We start from the raw sequence: 19,348 nt of genomic DNA, 5'->3' as shown, positions 1-19,348 counted from the left end.
CGGCGGAGAGGGCTGGGCGCGGGCGACCCCGCGGGGCGAGGAGGCCGGAGGGCCGGGCCCAACGAGCTCACTCCCAGGCCCCTGCCCCCTGCGCCCCGGGAGGTGCGGGACGGCCACGGAGAGCCCGGGGGACCGCGGCGCCTCCCTGCAGTCCCTGCCGTCCCTGCCGTCCCTCCTCCCCGGAGCCGGCCTCGCGCCGCAGGGGCCTTTTTTTGGCAGCGGGACCGGGCGGGGCGCTCGGAGTGGGTAATTACCGCCCGGGCCGTGGGTAGCCCTGTCCGCGGAAGTGGGCTGGCGGCGGGGCGCCCCCGCGCAGGCCGCTGGGCCCCGGGGCTCGGGTGGGGTCCGGGGAGAGGGCGCCCCCAGGTGGCCGCGGCGGAGACCCTTTGTCAGGGCGCGCCCGGGAGCTGCCCGCTGGTCCAGGGTCTCTTTCCACTTCACCTGGCTTGAGTTTCTGAGCTGGGGCCATACATCTCTACATCTTATCTTCTCTGTCTCTCCCTGCGCCTCTCCTTATCTCTCCCTCTCTTTTCACCTTATTATTTCCCTCTCTCCTCTCATCACTTGTTCCCCATCAATCTTATTCCTTTACAGTCTATCTCCACTTGAAATTCTTTGGTGTAAATAGATTCATTCATTTCTTCCTTCATTCTTCCTTCCTTCCTGAGAGACAGACACAGAGACATAGGGAGAGGGAGAAGCAGGCCCCAGGGTGGGGAGCCCGATGTGGGACTCCATCCCAGGACACCGGGATCATGACCTGAGCCGAAGGCAAATGGTCAACCACTGAGCCACCAAGGTGTCCCTCTTTGGTGTAAATTAATGAACACACCCAAAACTGCCTCACTGGGTGATAGTGACAAATTTGACAGATAAAGGTGAAGTGACTTACTTGTTCTAGATCTTTATTTTTTTCTGTTAAGATTTTATTTATTTATTCATGAGACACAGAGAGAGGCAAGAGACACAGGCAGAGGGAGAAGCAGGCTCCCTGCAGGGACCCGGCACCTTCCTGCAGGCTCCCAGGACCCTGGGATCATGACCTGAGCCAAAAGCAGACGCTCAACCACTGAGCCACCCAGGCGTCCCTACTAGATCTTAAAGCCCATACTAACACCTGGCATGTTTATGGTGCTTTGCACTTCACAGAGTGTCATTTAACATAATACCTGAATCTCCAATCTTTTTTTTAAAAAGTGTTATTGAGGTATAATGCATGTATCATCTGATTCACTTAATTGAAGTGTGAGGTCAATGATTTTTAGAATATATTTACAGAGCTGTGCCACCATCATCACAGTTTTGTTTTAGAACAAGTCCATCAGGCCAAAAAGAAATCTTGTGCCCATTTATAGTCACTCCCCATCCTACCCTTAGCCACAGGCAAGCAGTGATCCAGACAATCTTTTGTGAAAAATAAAAAAATCATTATTCTACTTTTATAGAGAATGACCTGACACTCAGAGAATTTAAGTAACTTGTCCAAGATCTCACAGCTAATACGTAATAAAGTCAGGGTTAGAATTTAGGGTTCTTGCATCCCGGTCTGAAGGTCTTTCCACTAAACAATGATCCCACCATTCCTGCACCGTTATTTATTGTTTTATTTTCTTACTCCCGTTTGATGTAAGCTCCCCATTCCTGACCTGCTGTGGCACCTCTCTTCCCTCAGAGAATGCTGAGGGATTTCCCTGAGTGGAAGGAAACAGTGTAGCAGGCTCTCTGACCCTGGAAATTCTTCCCCATGGCCAGATCTCCTGGGGAGATGCCAGGCCAGCTTGGAGCTTGGTGTAGGTTAATGGCCTCTGCCTTCCCTCTTCCCAGGCCGAGTTGGGGTGGGCCCCAGGCCCTATTCCGGTTTCTCTTCCGCCAGCTTGGGTGGACACAGTGACGGACATGATGCCGTCCAGGTCCGGAAAGGGTGGAAGCTGGGAGAGTAAAATTAGTAACTCAATGGCTCAGGGCCCTTGGGCCCTACTGCCAGGGTCAGACACTCCTTGGAATGCTGGCTCCTGCCCCCACTTCCTCTCCCAAGTCACCGGGTCCTGGTGGATGCCTGGCAGAGAAAGTGGAGGGAAGCCCTGCCTTCCTGGGTCTCCCTCCTGAGGCCAGCCACACTCTCTTGGCTGTCCCCAGCCCCAATTTTGCAGCAAAAGGGAAGCATCTACCTTAGCAAGATGATCAAGGGATGGACATGCAGGCACACCTTAGTGCCCAGAGGTCCCTCACATTTCTCAGGTCCCCAAAACTGTGAGCCAGGGAGAAAGGGACGGGTAGGGAGAGTTCAAGTTCTGGCTCTGGAATCTACTTTATCCTTGGTTCTAAAGACCTAAGGGGGCGCCTGGGTGGCTCAGTTGGTTAAGTGTCTGCCTTCAGCTCAGGTCATGATCTCAAGGTCCTGGGATCGAGTCCTTCATCACATGGGGCTTTCTGCTCAATGGGGAGTCTACTTTTCCCTCTCTCCCTGCACCCCCCCTCATGTGCACACGCTCTCTTTGTCTCCATCTCTATCTCAAATAAATAAAATCTTTAAAAAATAAAGTCCTAAAAAAAATTAAAAAGTCCTAAGCTTCCTACAACATCAGATGAGATTAAGAACCCTAGAAAACTGTATTCCTTCTCTTAGTCACCACTGAGGGTTTTTTTTTGGTTGTTGTTGATTGTCTGGGGTGAGGTGGCTTTCCAGGGAAGAGAGGGTGTAGGAGTTGAGACTATAGAAGGCTAGAATTGTTGAGTTTTTCCTGTTGTGTCTCTTTAAGCAGACACCCTGTTCTGACCCCTGGGGAAAAGAGACAAAAGGAGAGGAGCTGAGGGGAAGGTGTGGGAAGTTGCCAGGAAAGAGACCTACTCAGCCCTGCCACTTACCTGGGGGAGCCTCTGGCTGCCTGTGTCCCTGGGGGAGTTCCTTGGACCTGGCTTCCCTCACTGAGGTGGATTTTCTGTACCCTACCTCTGGCTCCAGGTATTTGAGGGTCCTCTGCTGCCAAGGCCTGGCTCCTGGGTGTCAGAGGCAAGAAAGCATAGACATATAGGCCAGGCCTCTAGGCCTCTGTGTGTTTATGGTGGCAAGAGTCAGAACTGGTGTGCTGAGTGTCTGTGCAAGGCTGGAGATGTGGCGCTGCCTTCCCCGGAGAAGCTCCTGAGTTGCCTCACTCTTTCCTCAAGAGCGTGCTGGGAATGAGGGTGCCTGGCACTGTCCTCCATCCCTTCACCCTGAGAACCTCCTTTCCCTCTCCTCCCCTGGCCTCCCCACTGACACCCGCCTTCTGCTGTGTCCCCAGGAGCTCTGGAGCCCCAGGACCATGGATGCTCTTAATAGGAACCAGGTAGGCCCTGGATGCAAGACCCAAGCAATGGTAAAGGTGAGTGGGGTCAAGGCTAAGGGGCAAGCAGGCTTGTTGGAGAGGGTGGGTTTGGCTCCTCCACCCACCTGTGGTCCCAGCCCAGGGATGAGAGCAGCAAGCAGCTCCTCTCAGCCCTTCCCCCAGCCCCAAGCCTATTAAGGCTAAGTCTTTATCTGAATCAGGTTAATTGGTTCACCCAGAATATACCCTTTGGAAGTCAGGAAGCGGTTTATAGATTGACCCTGGGCTGTGTCCCCCTCCTAGATCCATGCCCTGTGACTGAGTCTCACAGAGGCAAGAAGTGGCCAAGTGGATGGCCATGGACAGCCCACAGGGAGGAGTCTGCATTGGCCCTTCTGTGCAGCAACTCCTTCTCCTACCCAGCACCCGCCTACTCTCCTTACTTTCTGTCTTAATAGACAAAGGGGGCAGTTAAGCCAAGACTCGAGATAAATCCAGTGGGACGAGTTAGTGGCCTAGATTCAGATCTCATTACAATTTAGTGTAATAATGCCCCATGAAAGATTTTGTGCTAAAGCCTTTCCACACTCCCAGAGCCCTCAGAGAGGGCAAGTGCTGGAGAGAGTGTCGGTGTGATTGGGACTTGGGTGCTCAGGTTTGGGACTAAAGTCTTTGACGATGCTCATCCCCCACCTCCGCTTCCTGCAGAAAGGGCCCTTGGACCTGATCGAGACAGGCAAAGGGCTGAAGGTGCAAACGGACAAACCCCATCTGGTGAGCCTGGGCAGTGGGCGGCTGAGCACGGCTATCACCCTTCTGCCTCTGGAGGAAGGTGAGTCTGGAGGCACGGCCCACCTGCCACCCCTCCATCCTTACAGGCATTCCTGCCCTGGCTTCCAGGCATGTGTTGGGGCCCTTCTGCCATTTTTTTTTTATTATTGAAATGATCACACTTTTGATTCATTTCATTTTATTTTTTAAAAAATTTATTTATCCATGAGAGAGAAGGGGGGGGGGCAGAGACATAGGTAGAGGGAGAAGCAGGCTCCATGCAGGGAGCCTGACGTGGAACTCGATCCAGGGTCTCCAGGATCATGCCCTGGGCTGAAGGCAGCACTAAACCGCTGAGCCACCCAGGCTGCTCCCTCCTGCCATTTGTCTGCAACATTTGCCTCCCCCAAATTGCGGGCCCCCAGATTCCACCAGCTTGCTTCCCTTGTCCCCCCTGGACTGCCTGCCGTCTTCGGTAGATAATCTGGCTCCATGACTGGGATTAAAGATCAGTTTAGAGGTGAGGAAGAGAGCACTGAAACAGGAGAGCACATTGCTCTTAGCAACCGGTGTGGCCGAGAAGAAAGGGGCCCCCTTCCAGGGTGATGCCTGGCATGGGAGCAAGTACCTGTGGACAAGGCAGCAGTGGGAGGAAGCGCAGACCTCCCAAGATAAGGTCCTGCCACAGCCCCCCTTCCCCGCACAGCTTCTGCCCGCTCTCTTCTCTCCTGGCTGCACTTGTTGCCTGGGTGATTCTACATTCCCCACATTCTCCAAATACCAGTCCCGGGGGCGCTGCCAGGGGGAGCTGTACAAGCTGCAGCTGGGTGGGGCGAGGCCGCGGAGAGGAGACGGGTGAGGGAGGGCAGAGGCTGCAGGTGAGAAGCTGAGGGGGGGGCGAGAAGAAGGAGAGATGGCAGGTTCGGAGGAGCGGAGAGAGGGAGCTTGATGGAGGACTTGGGGACGAGGAGTTGGAAGGATTGAAGGGAGGTCGGGGACAAGAACTTTCCTTCCATCTGTGGAGGCTGGGTGCTCTGTGCCCCCTGGGTCCTCCCATCTATGAGCCAGAGTGTTCGCTGCCTGCCCAGAACTTCTATCGCTGACCATCTCCACCAGCCTCTGGGGCCCAAAGGGGCGGCCAGTGGTAGGCAGGCAGGATCCTCCGCAAAGTAGGAGGTGGAATTACATTCCCTTTGCTGCCCCCCTGGCCCTGGGCCTGCCTCCTCAACCTCTGACTCAGTTTGCTCTCTGTCTTCAGGGAAGACGGTGATTGGCTCCGCAGCCAGGGACATCTCCCTGCAGGGCCCAGGCTTGGCTCCGGAGCACTGCTACATCGAGAACGTGCGGGGCACCCTCACCCTCTACCCTTGTGGCAATGCCTGCAGTATTGACGGGCTCCCCATCCGGCAGCCCACCAGGCTCACTCAGGGTAAGGTTTGCCCTCCGCTTTACAAGCTTTACAAGCCTGTGATGGGGGCAGGGGGAGCCTGCTGTGGTGGTTGCCATGGTAACCGCCTGAGTGGCCATTAGCCTTGGTGGGCTGCTTGGGTGCCTCAACATCATCCCAAACTCCTCTAGCATCCAGATTTGTCTTCAATCTCCTTTTCTTCTGTGGTCACCTCTTCGGGGGTGCGGGTGGGGGGAGAGAGAGAGGTTCTGATGAGCGCATTCCAAGGGCAGGGGAAGCTGTGCAGTGGTCATTAGTGATGGTTAAGGGAGAGCAATTGGAACATCAGCGAGGAGAACTGTCATTGTTTCATGAGGCCAAGAAGGAGCGGCTCTGAGAAGATGTAGAGGTGGGAAGGTAGGACTAACCCTAATACCCTCTGATGGGGATGGAGCAAAGGTGAGAGCTGAGGATGCTGCTCACTCCTGTTAAAATACCGTTGACTGTAGCTTTGGGGTTGTGATATGGTTAGCACCCTGTTCCCCAAAGCCACAGGCCGTTCTGTTGTGTTAGGCAGTTCTGAAAACTGGGCCCCTAGGTAATATGGTGACCATGACCCAGTGTTATGGGGTCATGGGGTTGACCTAGGTGTGTTTGCCTCGGGCATCCATTGATCCCGTGAATCATCAGGTTAGGGGAGTGAGAAAAGTGACTTGGGGTAGAGGGTAGAGGTGGGGTTGACCTGAGGATAGGAGCCTTGGGCCCAGCCTGGCCCTGAGCAGGAGTAAGGTCCTGCCCTTGTTTTCTGGGGATACTCGCCTCTTACTGGCCGGAAGCTCCTTTGCAGTGGAAATCCCACTCATTCCTTTGTCTCCTCTCCTTCTGTTCACATCCCCGAGGGTCTCTTTAGATGCCACTCCCTTCACAGCTGACCCAGGAGACCCAACCTTTCCCTCCTCCTTTCCTCCTGCCTTGGGCACTATGAGGAGGACACCTGGCTTCAGAGAGGCAGGTCCACCAGCAGCAGTAGGCAGGCCCTTGGCTCTCCAGGGCTTGGAGTTCTCTGACTCCAGATGAGATGATAGGAGGCACTCTTGTAAGTTGGAGCTTTGGCTGTGATGCCATCTGGTTCCTGAGGGTCCTGTTCGATCTCAAAGAGAACATCTTTCCCAAGATTTGGGTGTGGGGAAGAGAGATAGTAAAGCAGTAAGGAGAAGGAAGGGCAGAGTTCAAAGAAGGCTAGAGAAAGAGCCCAGCCCTTACTCCCCCAGCCCCAGATCCCTTGCATTCATGGGCAAGAACCTGTGTGTGGTGAGCAGGGTGGGGGAAGGGATGCTCTGTAAGACACTTCTAGCTCAAGTCTTCCCAGAGCATCATTTAGCTCCCTGAGAAGAGGGAGGGCCTAGGTCAAGATGGAATTCTTAGGCATTTCCTGTGGCCCCAGTGACCCCTAACTCTTCCCTAGCCAAGAGCCCACCCTGCCAAGTATGTACCCTCCCACTCTCTTCTGACCCCAAACCCCCTTCCCTTTTGCTCCCTCCCACTCCCATAGCCTTCTAGTCTGGGCTTGCCTGTCTCAGGAGCTTGGCAGCCTGGGGAGGGGTAGGCAGAGGCACAAAGGAACGGGTGTTCTCCCTAGCACTCCCCCTCCCCTGGGCTCCGGGAGCTGAGGCTTTCCTTGTCTCATCTCTGGAGCAAGGCACCAAGCCCAGCCCTGCCTGGCCCCACTCCGGACATTCTTGGGAGTGCGTTTCCCTGGAAACTGGGTGGCTCGGGGGTGCATGTGCTATCTCTGTGTGTCTGTGTAACTGGAGTGTGTTTATATATCTCCGGATGTGTTTGTGACTCTGGGCTTGTGTCTCTCTCTGTTTGTGTCTTTCCTTGTGTTTATGGATCAGCGTGTTCACATGGCGGACGGGGTGAACTCAGGACTGACAGGTATCAAAGGGTCCACGTGTGCGCTCCTAGGTGTATTTGAGAAGTCACTGGCCAAGGGCCTATCTGTGGGCATACATACAGGAGGATCATTTCCCCTGTCTTGTTCCCCAGATCCAGCCTTAGAGGGGGACCATCCTCTTTGAAAAACAGAGGGCCACCCTACAAATAACAAGGAGCCCGTTCTGTCTGGGCTAGGCCTTACATAGATGCATCATTCTGGGCACTGTGCCCAGCCATAGCCAACTTGGAGAGGCACACGTCATGATGAGTAGAGATGGCAGTGACAGGCTCTTCCAGCAGGACTATGCCTGGGCCGGGGGTGGGGGGTAGGGGCAGCAGAAAGCAGATGCCAGCCTTTAGCTAAAGCTGTGGACACAGCAGCGTGAGGTGATGGAGCCAGGGATGAGCCTGATTCCACCTCCATATGGGTGTTCTGGCCTAGCTCATGTTGCCCTCTTCTCTAAGGAGCAAGAGGTGGAGCTGGGAATGTGACCAAGGAAACAAGGAATCTCAGTCGGTCTAGGCTGCCCCACCCCGGGACCACAGCGCCAGACCACATGAAAGCCTCGGGAGGGGACTAACCAGGGAAGGACCCAGAAAGCCACACAGCTTAGGGCCCGGGCTGTCTAGACAGTAGGTCCCCATCCATTTCCAGCATTCGCTGCCAGCCCTGTCTCCACGTCTCCTTCACTCCCTTCACTCATTGGGGCTTGTGTGAAGGCGAGAAGGTGGGGGGCTCCCTGGCATGTGGCTGGGGAGCTGGCATTCCTGGGTAATCCAACTGTCTGGATCCAGGACACTGAGCCTCTTCCTCTCCTATCCAGTTATCAGTTATTCCTTCTGTAAAATGGGAGTGAAGCTTCCAACTGTCCTCTGTTAGAAAGATCACGGGAAGGAGAGGGAAAAAACAAAGGCTCCTAGCTGCTCCCTTCTCTGGGTCCTGTGTCCTGCCCTATTTCTCTCTGGCGGGCATCCTCCGTGTCTGTCTGGGTCTGTCCAGCTGGCCGTCACAGTTTCCAGACTGATGAATCATTCTTCCTGAGATTTTTCTTTCTTTTTTTTTCTTTTAAAACCTCCCCCTATTTTGCATTTGACCCTATACGGTTCTTCCATTTCCCTTCAGAAGGGGAGTGAGATGCACGTGTGCGTGTATGTGTGTGAGCGTGTGTGGAGTATCGCAGTGTGGGTAGGTGTTTAGCAAGGGTGGAGAAATAATTTATCTCTCTAAGGAGACAGGCTTTTGATTTCAGAGTCTTTCCAGGGACTGAGTGAAAAGATGTCTGTGCCTGAATGAGTGTGTAACTAAGAGGGGTGCTGTGTGGGTGAGAATCAGCATGTGTGAGAGAGGGTATGTTCACCTGGGGTGTTTATGTGACTTGGTGTCACAGCCAAGGTGGTGTCTGTGTGACTGGGGCAGATGTTGGTGTGTATCTGAGAAAGTGGGTAAGGCGTGTGATCTCGGAGCCTATAGAATATCTGAGAGAACATGGTGTGGCCATTCAAGTTCTGGGGTGGTCCCTGGAACAAGAGGAACTGTCTGGGGCCAAGGCTAGGTGGTAGGTACTTACCTGGCCCAGAAGCTGGGCCAGCCCCTGGGGGCTCCGGAGACAGGTGGCACTGTGTTTTCCAGATGGGAAGGTGCCTCACTGGGGTGGGACAGCTCTTTGCTGAGACTGGCACAACTGGTGGTGGTTGTTGGGAGGAGGTGGGGTTGGCTTCCAGAGCCCCAGGGAAGTGGGCTGGCTTGGAAGGGGCAATGCCTCAGTCCAGGCTGAGTTGTGGGGTGAGCTGAACTGAGCTGCTGGGAGTGTGGGAAGCAGGGGCAGAGGAGGAGGTGTTTGGGATGGAGAAGGGAGCTGGGCTCAGTGATGCTGACACTGCACAGAGCACTGCCTTGGCCTGAACTCCCAGCCCAGGAGTGAGTGACCTTGTCACGGTGGCTCTGGGAGGGCCGGAGCTGGACCTAGTGACCTAGCTGGAACCCGGGGAGTCTTGGAATGTCAGAGCTTAACCTCTGCTGTCATTGAGGACAACCTCCTCATTCTGGAGATAGGGGATCTGAGGCCAGAGGGTGTGATGGCCCGAGGTGAACAGCCAGCCGGTCCAGGTCCAGGTCCAGGTCCAGGGCCCCGTTCCGTTCCCGGGAGGGCTCAGCGAGACCCTGCTGCTCCTCACTCCTGCCTCCCGACGCTGCGCCCTGCGGCCTCCGCTTACCTCTGACCTTTCCTTGCGTCCTCTCCCCAACCTCGCCGCCCCGGCCCCACTTCTGCTCCGGCCGCGCCCCGAGCCCGCCGCCCGCATCCTCCCGCCCCGCCCTCTCCATCCCGCTCCCCTCTCCTCTCCTCTCCTCTCCTCCATCACTTCCTCTTCCCCTCCTCCTCTCCTTTGTCCCTCCCTCCCTGGCTCCCTTCCCCCCGCCGGTGGCCGGCCCGCCCCTCCCCGGGCCCTGGCGGCTGCTGGCTGCCTGGCGGCGAGCGCTCGGAGCCCGGGGCCGCGGCGCGGGAGGTCGGCCGCCCCTCGCGGGCGGGGGCGGGGGCGGGGCGCGGGGGCGGGGGCGGGCGGGCCGAGCCAGCGGGGCCGGCGCTGCGGAGGTCCGGCTCGGCGGTGAGTCGTCTGCCCGGGGCAGCGGGCGCCGAGGGGCCGGCCCGGGGCGGGGGTGCGGGGGAGGCTGGGAGGGGCCCTCCGGGGGCGCGGGGCGCCGGGAGACTCGGTGGGCCGCGTGTCCTGCACATTTGTGAGCGGGAGGTCTGGGCTGGGGCCACTCGCGGCCGCCGGGGGCGACCGCATCCTCCCGGGCGCTCGGAAGTCCCCTCGGTGGGCCCGCCTCCGCCTCCGCCTCCGGAAGGGGTTGGGGTCCTGATGAGGGTGGGGAGGCCGGGGCTCGGGGCTGAGGGGGGTCTCTGACGGCAGGGCGGGGACCCTCCCTCCCTTCTTGCCTGCACCCCAGCCTCCCCTTGGCCAGTGCATTCTGTTTGTGTGGCCAGCCGAGCGGTGACAGTCGCTCCGCGGGCGTGAGCAGGTATGGCTGTGTGTGCTTCTGGGAGCGGCTGTGTGTGAGCTTGAGGAGAGTGTGGGGTGCGTGTGCGTGTGGTGTTTCCCCTGTGTCTCTCACACATAGGATCCGCCCTCTCCTTTGCCCCGTGTGTGTTTTTCCCTCCAGATGTGCAGCTTCTCCACCCACCTGCACACACACAGCTGGGCCCTGGGCCCCTCTGGGGAGGGGGTGGGGCACGGACCACAACTGTCCGGATGAGAAGAGGTTTTTGGGTGTCCCGAGTGGCCTGACCTTTTGGAGGTGCGGGGCAGGAGTGGACAGAGAGGAGGTTTCCTCCCAGAAATGGGCTAGCCAGGCTCCTGGGGCTGTAGGAGCCGGAGCTGGGGCAACGCCTGGGGCCCCTGAGTGCAAATAGAAAGTTAATTTGGGCAGGACTGAGCTGCTCTTCCTCCTGTTGCCCTCCTGCCCGCTCTATTAATACAGATCCAGCTCTGCTGCCTGGCATCACCTATTTATAGCCCAGAGGCAGCAAGGCCACACCCCCTCTGTGGAGGAGGCTGGGGGCAGGGAACTCCCAGCCAGAGAAGCCAGGGCCAAGGGTCCCTGGGTGCCCACAGCCTCCTTGGGTGGGCCTGGCACGATGGGCTGGAATCCACTCAGATTCCCCACCTCTTGTCCCAGACCGGGTGGTGTGATCAGGCTCCGGTCCTCCCTCCACTCCACCCCACCCTACCCCCATCAATCTAGGATTGAGTGGGTCTGTCTAGACCCTGCGAACTCATCATTAATTAGCTTGTTAAAGGGCTGTAAGGAGGGGGAGGGGCCAGCAGGGCTCTTTCTGAAACAGCTGTGGTTGTAATTAGATGGAAGTGTGGTTGGCTATTACTCGGTTATGATTACTCTGGTATCAGCTCCTCTGATTGGCGGCTTGGCGGGGAAGGCTTCCCTTTCTCCTAACCACCCATCAGTCTTCAGAATTGTTGGTGCCCGCCTGCTTCGGAGGATCTCTGGGTGTGCCAGAGAAATGGGTAGCTTTGTCCACTATGGTTATTTGCTGTGGGCTTCTCAGCCCCCTGGTCCCTTCCCCACCTGCCACTGCAGTGTGTAAGCTCCCAGCAACAGGCTCCTGAGCTGCTCAGTGGGGGGCCCTCCCTCGGTGGTATCCACGTGGCCTGGATGCCCCTTGCCCTTGTGGCTTGCCTGGGCTGAACTGTCTCAGCGTCCAGGAATGTAGACTTCCCTGCCAGTCTTAGCTCAGACTGGTGTGGAGCTTGGGGATGCCAAGTGGCACCAGATTGGGTAGATAGGCTGGGGCAGGGGTGTGGACAAATTGGGAGGGTGGTTATAGAGAGCACCAGGGCTCTGGCTTCTCCCAACATAGCATCTTTTGCAGGATTCCCGTAGCGTGGCCAGGAGGAGGAGTGCTGCTAGCCAGGTGCAGGCGCCTGTGGGCACACCTGCAGCTGTGCAGACTCTTGGTGCCTCTGGCTATATTTCTGGCTCCCACATACTCTCCCCTCTGTGTAGTCACACTTACTGGGCAGGACTGGGCTTGTGTCTGCTGCCTGGGAATGTGCTTGGCTGAGGCTGGGCCCATTGGCCCTAGGCTTGGCTAGATTCCAGGGAAGACCAAGGAGCAAGATGTCAGACCAGAGGGTACGTTGTCAGAGAGAAAGAGGGTGGTGGTTCTCCCTAAGCCACGTGATGATAAGGAGTCGGAGCCAGGAAGCAAGTTCTGGTTCCTCCGGGGGCATCTAACGGATTAATGGCTTTCCCCTGTCCCCTTTCTCAAAGCTATTTTCATCCTGGAAATTGTTGCGTCTCAAACTGACTTTTCCACCCAAAGGGCAGATAGATGGATCACTGGTACAGGTTGGGAGGACATGGGTTCTTCTCTGAAGAAACTCTGTTCTCAGGACACCTTCACATACTTTATCTTATTAACTCTGTAAGATCTGTAATATCGTTCTCATTTTTCTACTGCAACAACTGGACTCAGAGGTCAAGTGACTTCACCTGAAGATCTCACCACTAGTAACAAGAGTTAGGACTAGGATTCAGATCTTGGGACTCAAAAACCTGTGCTCTTTCTACTCTGCCCTGTGCTTTGGAGCCCTGCTGGTGCCTGTCTCAAGCACAGGCGGGGTTAGGCATTGTCCATGTAGACACTGAGTGCAGGTGGGGAAGGCTTTTTGGAACTTGGAGTGAACCAGTTAATACTTTAGGGTGAGGGCTGCCTCAGCCCTATCGGCCCTTCTCAGCATTTGCTCTCTCTGTAGGCTGTATGGTGTGCCTGGGTCAGTCCACCTTCCTCCGTTTTAACCACCCAGCTGAAGCCAAGTGGATGAAGAGCATGATTCCAGCAGGGGGCCGGGCCCCAGGGCCCCCCTACAGTCCTGGCTCAGGTAGAGATGCCCAGTTGGGGCAGGGGATTGGGTTGGTGGTACTCCTGGACAGTCCTCCTCCTCACCCATTCCAGCCACGCTCATGGTGTCAGGGCAGGACAATGTCCATGATCTGGGCTTGCTGCCACCTGCCATGGGCCACTGGTGGAGAATGCCAGGCAGTCTGGCTACTGGGAGAGATCCAAGAAGTGCTGCTTGGCTGGAATAGGGGAATCATGTGCCCAAGGGACAGAGAGCTGTGCCAGCCCCACTGCCCTGGAAGATGCCACCTTGGTGTCTGGGACCCTAACCCTCTTGTGTCACCACCAGCAAACTTCACCCTTGACGGTGGCCTTAGGGGGCAGAAGGAAGCATTAGGTCTAACCCCTGCAAATGCTGATGGGTCCCACCTGCTGGTGATTGGGTCCTCAGGCCCTCCCCCTCCCCGAGACTATGCCAGCTGATTACTCAGTGGAGCAGCTGCAGTTTGTATGTGAATTATTGATCCCCAGAAGAGAGTTGGTGATTGTTCTAGGGAACCAGCACAGTCCCCCTCAACCCAGCTGCCTAGGGGGGGGGATAGGGTGTAGACCAGGAGGCTGCCAGTGAATCTCCCAGCTGAGACTCTGTATGGGCATTCAGATGGTTGTGCGATGACAGGTGTCTGTGTGGTACGGGGGCAGGTGGACGTGGATGTCAGGTGAGCCCCTCAGACGCCTGGGTTCCTGGTCTGCTTCCTGACTGACTTTACCCTGCTCTCACCCTCGCCTCGTCATGCCACTCCCTTAGCTGTTGGGGCAGTGGTTCCTGGGACTTCTGGTTGGTCAACAAGGCCTGGGGCAGGGCAAGGGCAGGCTCTTGCTGGCGTGGCCTAATGGGCTAATAATTGGAGGCACCGAGTGGCACCGCGTTGCTGGGCAGCCTGGCTTCCTGCAGCTACCCATCAGTGCCGGGTCCTCCCTGCCTCTCACTGCAGAGTGGCACAATACCTGCCTCTTGCCCATCCCTGGAGGTTACGTTTGTGTTTTCCTCTGGGTCTGCTCTGCTGTGCTGGGAGGCCCTAATGTCCTATTAGGACCCACCTCCTAGCCCCTGAACTTCTGGCCAGCTCCACAGCAGCATGCTCCGCTCTGGCTCCTTCACAGAATGCCCGCTTGCCCTTCCTAAAGGAGAGGTATAGGACATTGGGGAAACCAAGGTGGGAGGAACCTAATCTTGGGGTGAGCTCCCAGCCACTAGGCCTAGAAGTGCCTGGCATTGTTACCAACCCTGTCCTCAGTCAGAAAATGTTAGAGCCAGAAGAGCAGCACCCACCCCCTTCCACTACAGAAAGGACAACCGAGGACAAGTGATTTAAGGTTGCCTGGCAGGCCGGTGGCAAAGCCAGCACTGGAACCCAGATCTCCCAGCCTCTGCTCAGAGAAGGCCAGAGAGCACTTTCACTCTCGTGCACACACAGCTCCCCAAGTCGAAGACCAGGGCCTGAGGCATCTTTGTGTTTCCCACCAGCAGAATCAGAAAGCCTGGTGAACGGGAACCACACCCCACAGCCTGCCACCCGGGGACCCTCCGCCTGTGCCAGCCACAGCTCCCTGGTGAGCTCTATTGAGAAGGACCTGCAGGAAATCATGGACTCACTGGTGCTAGAGGAGCCTGGGGCGGCAGGCAAGAAGCCTGCTGCGACTTCCCCACTGTCGCCGATGGCTAACGGTGGGCGCTACTTGCTGTCCCCGCCGACCAGCCCTGGTGCCATGTCCGTGGGCTCCAGCTATGAGAACACCTCTCCAGCCTTCTCTCCACTCTCCTCACCAGCCAGCAGTGGAAGCTGTGCCAGCCACTCACCCAGCGGGCAGGAGCCAGCACCTTCCATGCCCCCGCTGGTCCCTGCCCGTTCCTCCAGCTACCATCTGGCTCTGCAGCCCCCACAGCCCCGACCGAGTGGTGCCCGCCCCTCTGAGAGCCCCCGGTTGGGCAGGAAAGGGGGTCACGAGAGGCCTCCCAGTCCTGGCCTCCGAGGTCTGCTGACAGACAGCCCTGCAGCGACGGTCTTGGCTGAGGCCCGCAGAGCCACTGAGAGCCCCCGGCTGGGTGGACAGCTGCCCGTGGTGGCCATCAGCCTGAGTGAGTACCCGGCTTCCGGTGCCCGAAGCCAACCCACCAGCATTCCTGGCAGCCCCAAGTTCCAGCCTCCAGTCCCCGCTCCCCGAAACAAGATCGGCACCCTCCAGGACCGTCCTCCCAGCCCTTTCCGTGAGCTGCCCAGCACCGAGCGGGTGCTGACAACCAGCCCCTCACGCCAGCTGGTGGGCCGGACATTTTCAGATGGGTCAGTTGCCCGCACTCTGCAGCCCCCCGAGAGCCCCCGCCTGGGCCGGCGGGGCCTGGACAGTATGCGGGAATTGCCCCCATTGAGCCCGTCACTGTCCCGACGGGCGCTGTCCCCGATGCCCACCAGGACTACTCCAGATCCCAAGCTAACCAGAGAAGTGGCTGAGAGTCCCCGGCCCCGGCGCTGGGCAGCCCACGGGGCATCACCAGAGGACTTCTCACTGACCCTGGGGGCACGGGGCCGTAGGACTCGGAGTCCCTCACCCACACTTGGGGAGTCCCTGGCGCCCCGCAAGGGCAGCTTCAGTGGCAGGCTGAGCCCGGCCTACAGTCTGGGCTCTCTGACAGGGGCTTCGCCCCGTCAGAGCCCCCGCGCCCAGAGGAAGCTGTCCAGTGGGGACCTGCGGGTACCTGTCACTCGGGAGCGGAAAAATAGCATTACGGAGATCAGCGACAATGAGGACGACCTCCTGGAGTACCACCGGCGGCAGCGCCAAGAACGGCTCTGGGAGCAGGAGATGGAGAGGCTGGTGAGCGGATGCCAGGGAGGCTGCCACCATCCCCAGCGGGGTCCCTGCCAGGGCGTGGGCAGGCCAGCTGGCAGAGTGACAGGGGCCCTTGGAAGGCTGGGCTTCTCAAGCTTGTCTGCTTCCAGGATGCACCTTAGCCACCTGTATCTCAGTGGTCTGGTGCCCTGAGGAACTTTGAAGTCTCCAAGGCTTTATTTTAAATGCATATTAATTTTGCTTTCATTCTATAGCACGGCATTTGCTTTAACGTAAAAGTTAAATTTCGCATTATTTACCCAAATATAGCAAAGCTATGGGAAGTCGCACCAAGTTTCTGGTGAGGCCTTGTGCCTCTCGGTTTGAGAAGCATGTCCTAATGATGAGAGGGCTGAGGGCCCAGAGAGGAGATTGGGCGTGTCCAAGGTCACACAGCAAGTTCTGGCAGAGCTGGAATGGGAATCCAAGTCTGTCTTTCCAAACCTTGTTTTTTAGGAAAGGTCTTTCTTTCTTGCTTTCTTTTTGGGTCCTCAGGCCCTCCGCCTCCCCCTTTTGGTCTTTTCCATATGGGTGGGAGCTGCTCACCCTGACCCAGGTGGGATCATCTGGGAAGGTGGGTGGCAGGGAAGAGAAAGAGAACAAGATGGGCAGCCCTTGGCCTGACCCCGGGCTGGACCATGTGATTATGTGCATCGGCGTGCATGCATGTGGCTGCATTCGGGGGGCCTGGGTGTGGCTCTGGGCAGCTGTCCTGGAGACGGCATCTGAGCTGGGTGGGGGCCAGGATTCCCCGGATAGCGCAGGGAGCTCACAGGGCTCCGGCTGGTGAGCAGACACTCTGAGCACACATACAGGAGGATGGCTTGTGAGCTGAACAGGGTTGCTGGGGGCCCAGGGACCCTGGGATTGGTTTGAGGAGAGCCAGAAATGAGGTTTGTCTGGAGAGCTTTTCAGAAGAGGTTGGGATGGACAGCTTTGGGTGAGGTGAGGGTACAGGCCAGTGTATTCTTGTGGGTCGGGGAGAGCTGAGGCAGGATGCCTGGTGTTTCCTGTTGCTACATTTTCTCTTCCCTGTTGTTACCTTGGCTAGAGGAGTGAGCTTGGACCACCCTGGGGTCTCATCCTGGAGAGGGAGCAGTGAGTCTGGCAGAGGCAGCGTGATGGGCCCAGCCTCCCTCAACTCCTTTCAGCCTCCGCACCCCCAGGCGTAGGCACACTCACGCCAGCCCTGACCTGCCCCACCTGCCACTTTAAATCTTGAAGGCTGCTTGCCCTGCCCCTCCCACCTTCAGCAGGCTGCTTATCTGGGTCCTGGGGCAGGGGCGGGGGCACTGGCCCAGCCTCCTGAGTGCTGAGACTCTGTTCATGGTTTTTTTTTTTTTTTTTTTTTTTGGACATGGAACTGAGCAAGCAGCAGGAGGGAAGCTGGGTATGTGTCCCCGGGTGATGGCCAAACTGTGCAGTGAGAGACACCTGAGGTTAATGGTACCCTGCAGAGCCATGGATGGTAGCCTGGGGAGGGGGGCTTCAAGGCTAGAGGGCTATGAATAAGAGAGGGGGACTCATCCCAGATGGAGAGCATGATCGTCTTATCCGTCCTCACCTCATGGGCCCCTGAGAGATTTCTGGCTGGAGCTGTTTGTGGGGAGGAAGGTGGATGAAGTGGCTGTCCCTTAGAGTACTCTAAGGGCCTGGACACTCCAGGGCGGGCAGCAGCTCACCTGGCTGGAAAGGTGTGGAGGGCTGCCCGAGAGTGACTTTAGAGCCAGGGTGGGCATGAGGAGGACCGTGTCCCAGCTCTGGCTGGCCTGGTGTAGACATGCTGAGCGTAACTTTGCGTGAGCCTGAGATCCCCCTCTGCCTGCGGGTCTGTTGGCAGGCCCTGTCTGTGTCTGGGCCCACCTGTCTGTATGCTAGACTGTGTTTATGCTGAGTGTGTGCCAGTGTGCATCCGTGCATGCCAGGGCTGGTGTCTGTGTGTGTACCTGTCTGTTAGCGCAAACGCAGAGCACTTGTGTCGTTGTGTGTGAGGACCGGTGTGTGTGTGTGCACACACGCGCGTGCGTGTGCGTGTGTGCAGGGGGTTGGTGTACCCTTGGTTCTGTAGATCTCTCTGGATCCGCGTCAGCATGAGCATCTGAGAGTTTACCTGTGTCTTGTGGTCTTTACCTGGATCACCAGTTTGGGTGCCTGTGTGTTCACAAGGAAGGCCCTTCTGGGGCAAAGGGAAAGGAAGCAGGAAGATGGGAGGGGCTCGCCATGTGGGCAGGTGGCACAGTGGCCTGGTTCCTCCTCCCGACTTCTGGGACACCTTCCTTCCCTCTCCCTCCTCAGGCCTCGGGGTTGGGCTCTCCTGACTTCCTTCTGAGCCCCAGTTACCCCAGTGCCCTAGTTCTTTCTTCTGGTCCCCCGGGCCTGGTTCTAACTCCACCAGGACCCGACCTCTCGCCCCCCTCATGCCCTGCCCTGCCTTCCTCCCCAGGAGCGCCAGCGCCTGGAGACCATACTGAACCTGTGTGCCGAGTACAGCCGTGCTGATGGGGGCCTCGAGGCGGGGGAGCTGCCTAGCATCGGGGAGGCCGCCGCGGCATTGGCGCTGGCGGGCCGCAGGCCCTCACGAGGCCTTTCTGGGGCCCCCGGAGCCTCGGGGCGGAGCACTGAAGAGCCTGGGGGTGCCACCCCGCGCCTGTGGGAGTGTGTGGAGCGCTCAGATGAGGAGAACCTGAAGGAGGAGTGCAGCAGCACGGAGAGCACCCAGCAGGAGGTGGGCTGGAGGGGCACCTGGTGAGAGGGCCTGGGTCTCCCCTGTCTTACCTGCTGGGGGGGGTGGAGGCAGAGGAGGCCAGTGTGGTGGAGGCTAGGACCCAATGAGGGGGAGGTAACCAACTGAAGGGGCAGGCGAGGGAAGAGATTGGGGATAAGAGGTGTAGAAGTGAGAGGAGGAGGTGTGGATGTGTTTCCTGGGCTATAGATACGCTTTCGGACCTGTCTTTCTTTGTGGATTCCTCCAGACCTGGCGCTCAGTGGTGAACCTCCAGGCCCTTTCGCTGAGCTGGTGTTGCTTCCCTTGCAGGGAGGGAATTTGCCTCCTCCCTCAGTCTAGCCACCAAGTGCCCCGAGGAGTGGGGATGCATTCACTGAGTCTGATCAGGGGAGGCCCCAGGCTTCCCCAGCTGATGGCTGCTCTCCCCCGCAGCACGAAGATGCCCCTAGCACCAAGCTTCAGGGAGAGGTGCTGGCTCTGGAAGAGGAGCGGGCTCAGGTGCTGGGGCGTGTGGAGCAGCTCAAAGTCCGCGTGAAGGAGCTGGAGCAGCAGCTGCAGGAGTCAGCCCGAGAGGTGAGCCGAGGGCCCTGGCTTCACTCTTCCCCAGGCAGAGCGCAAGCCTCCCGAGGAGCCTCAGTCCGTCCACTGTGACTGGCCTTGACGTGGACCTCGGTGTCTCCCCCAGGCTGAGATGGAACGGGCGTTGCTGCAGGGGGAGAGGGAGGCAGAGCGGGCACTGCTGCAGAAGGAGCAGAAGGCGGTGGACCAGCTGCAGGAGAAGTTAGTGACCTTGGAGACTGGCATCCAGAAGGAGAGGGACAAGGTAACCCACAGCTGGCCTGCCGGCGCTGGCTGCCTGTGGCCTGTGAGAGGAGAGATCCCTCCTCTAGGCCTCTTACCCCTTAGCTCGCTAGCCATCCTGCAGACCTGGTGGTTTCTGTGTCCCCCAGGGGCAGGGGGCTCTGTCCTC

General features: G+C 58.0%; 1 protein-coding gene across 22 annotated transcripts in view; it reads left to right on the top strand.

Moving 5' to 3' along the window:
• The window catches only part of PHLDB1 (pleckstrin homology like domain family B member 1), a 46,695-nt gene that overhangs the window by 3,466 nt on the left and 23,881 nt on the right, over nt 1-19,348 (top strand). For 17 of the 22 annotated variants that reach the window (XM_035716752.2, XM_035716751.2, XM_035716747.2 and 14 more), the window contains 8 exons: nt 3,282-3,362; nt 4,014-4,137; nt 5,335-5,505; nt 12,676-12,801; nt 14,290-15,638; nt 18,097-18,378; nt 18,811-18,951; nt 19,064-19,201. In XM_035716752.2, coding sequence (XP_035572645.1) covers nt 3,303-3,362; nt 4,014-4,137; nt 5,335-5,505; nt 12,676-12,801; nt 14,290-15,638; nt 18,097-18,378; nt 18,811-18,951; nt 19,064-19,201 — 2,391 coding nt within the window. In that variant the 5' untranslated portion in view covers nt 3,282-3,302. Of the gene's footprint in view, nt 1-3,281; nt 3,363-4,013; nt 4,138-5,334; nt 5,506-8,541; nt 8,958-10,299; nt 10,421-12,675; nt 12,802-14,289; nt 15,639-18,096; nt 18,379-18,810; nt 18,952-19,063; nt 19,202-19,348 lie in introns of those variants that run through there. The other 5 variants (XM_035716755.2, XM_049109905.1, XM_035716763.2 and 2 more) reach the window with 5 other exon arrangements.

This window comes from Canis lupus, chromosome 5 (genome assembly GCF_003254725.2).
Source record: "Canis lupus dingo isolate Sandy chromosome 5, ASM325472v2, whole genome shotgun sequence".
In the NCBI taxonomy this organism is placed as follows: domain Eukaryota; kingdom Metazoa; phylum Chordata; class Mammalia; order Carnivora; family Canidae; genus Canis; species Canis lupus.
The sequence above is the reverse complement of the archived record's forward strand: the minus strand, read 5'-3'. Positions and strand labels throughout refer to the sequence as shown.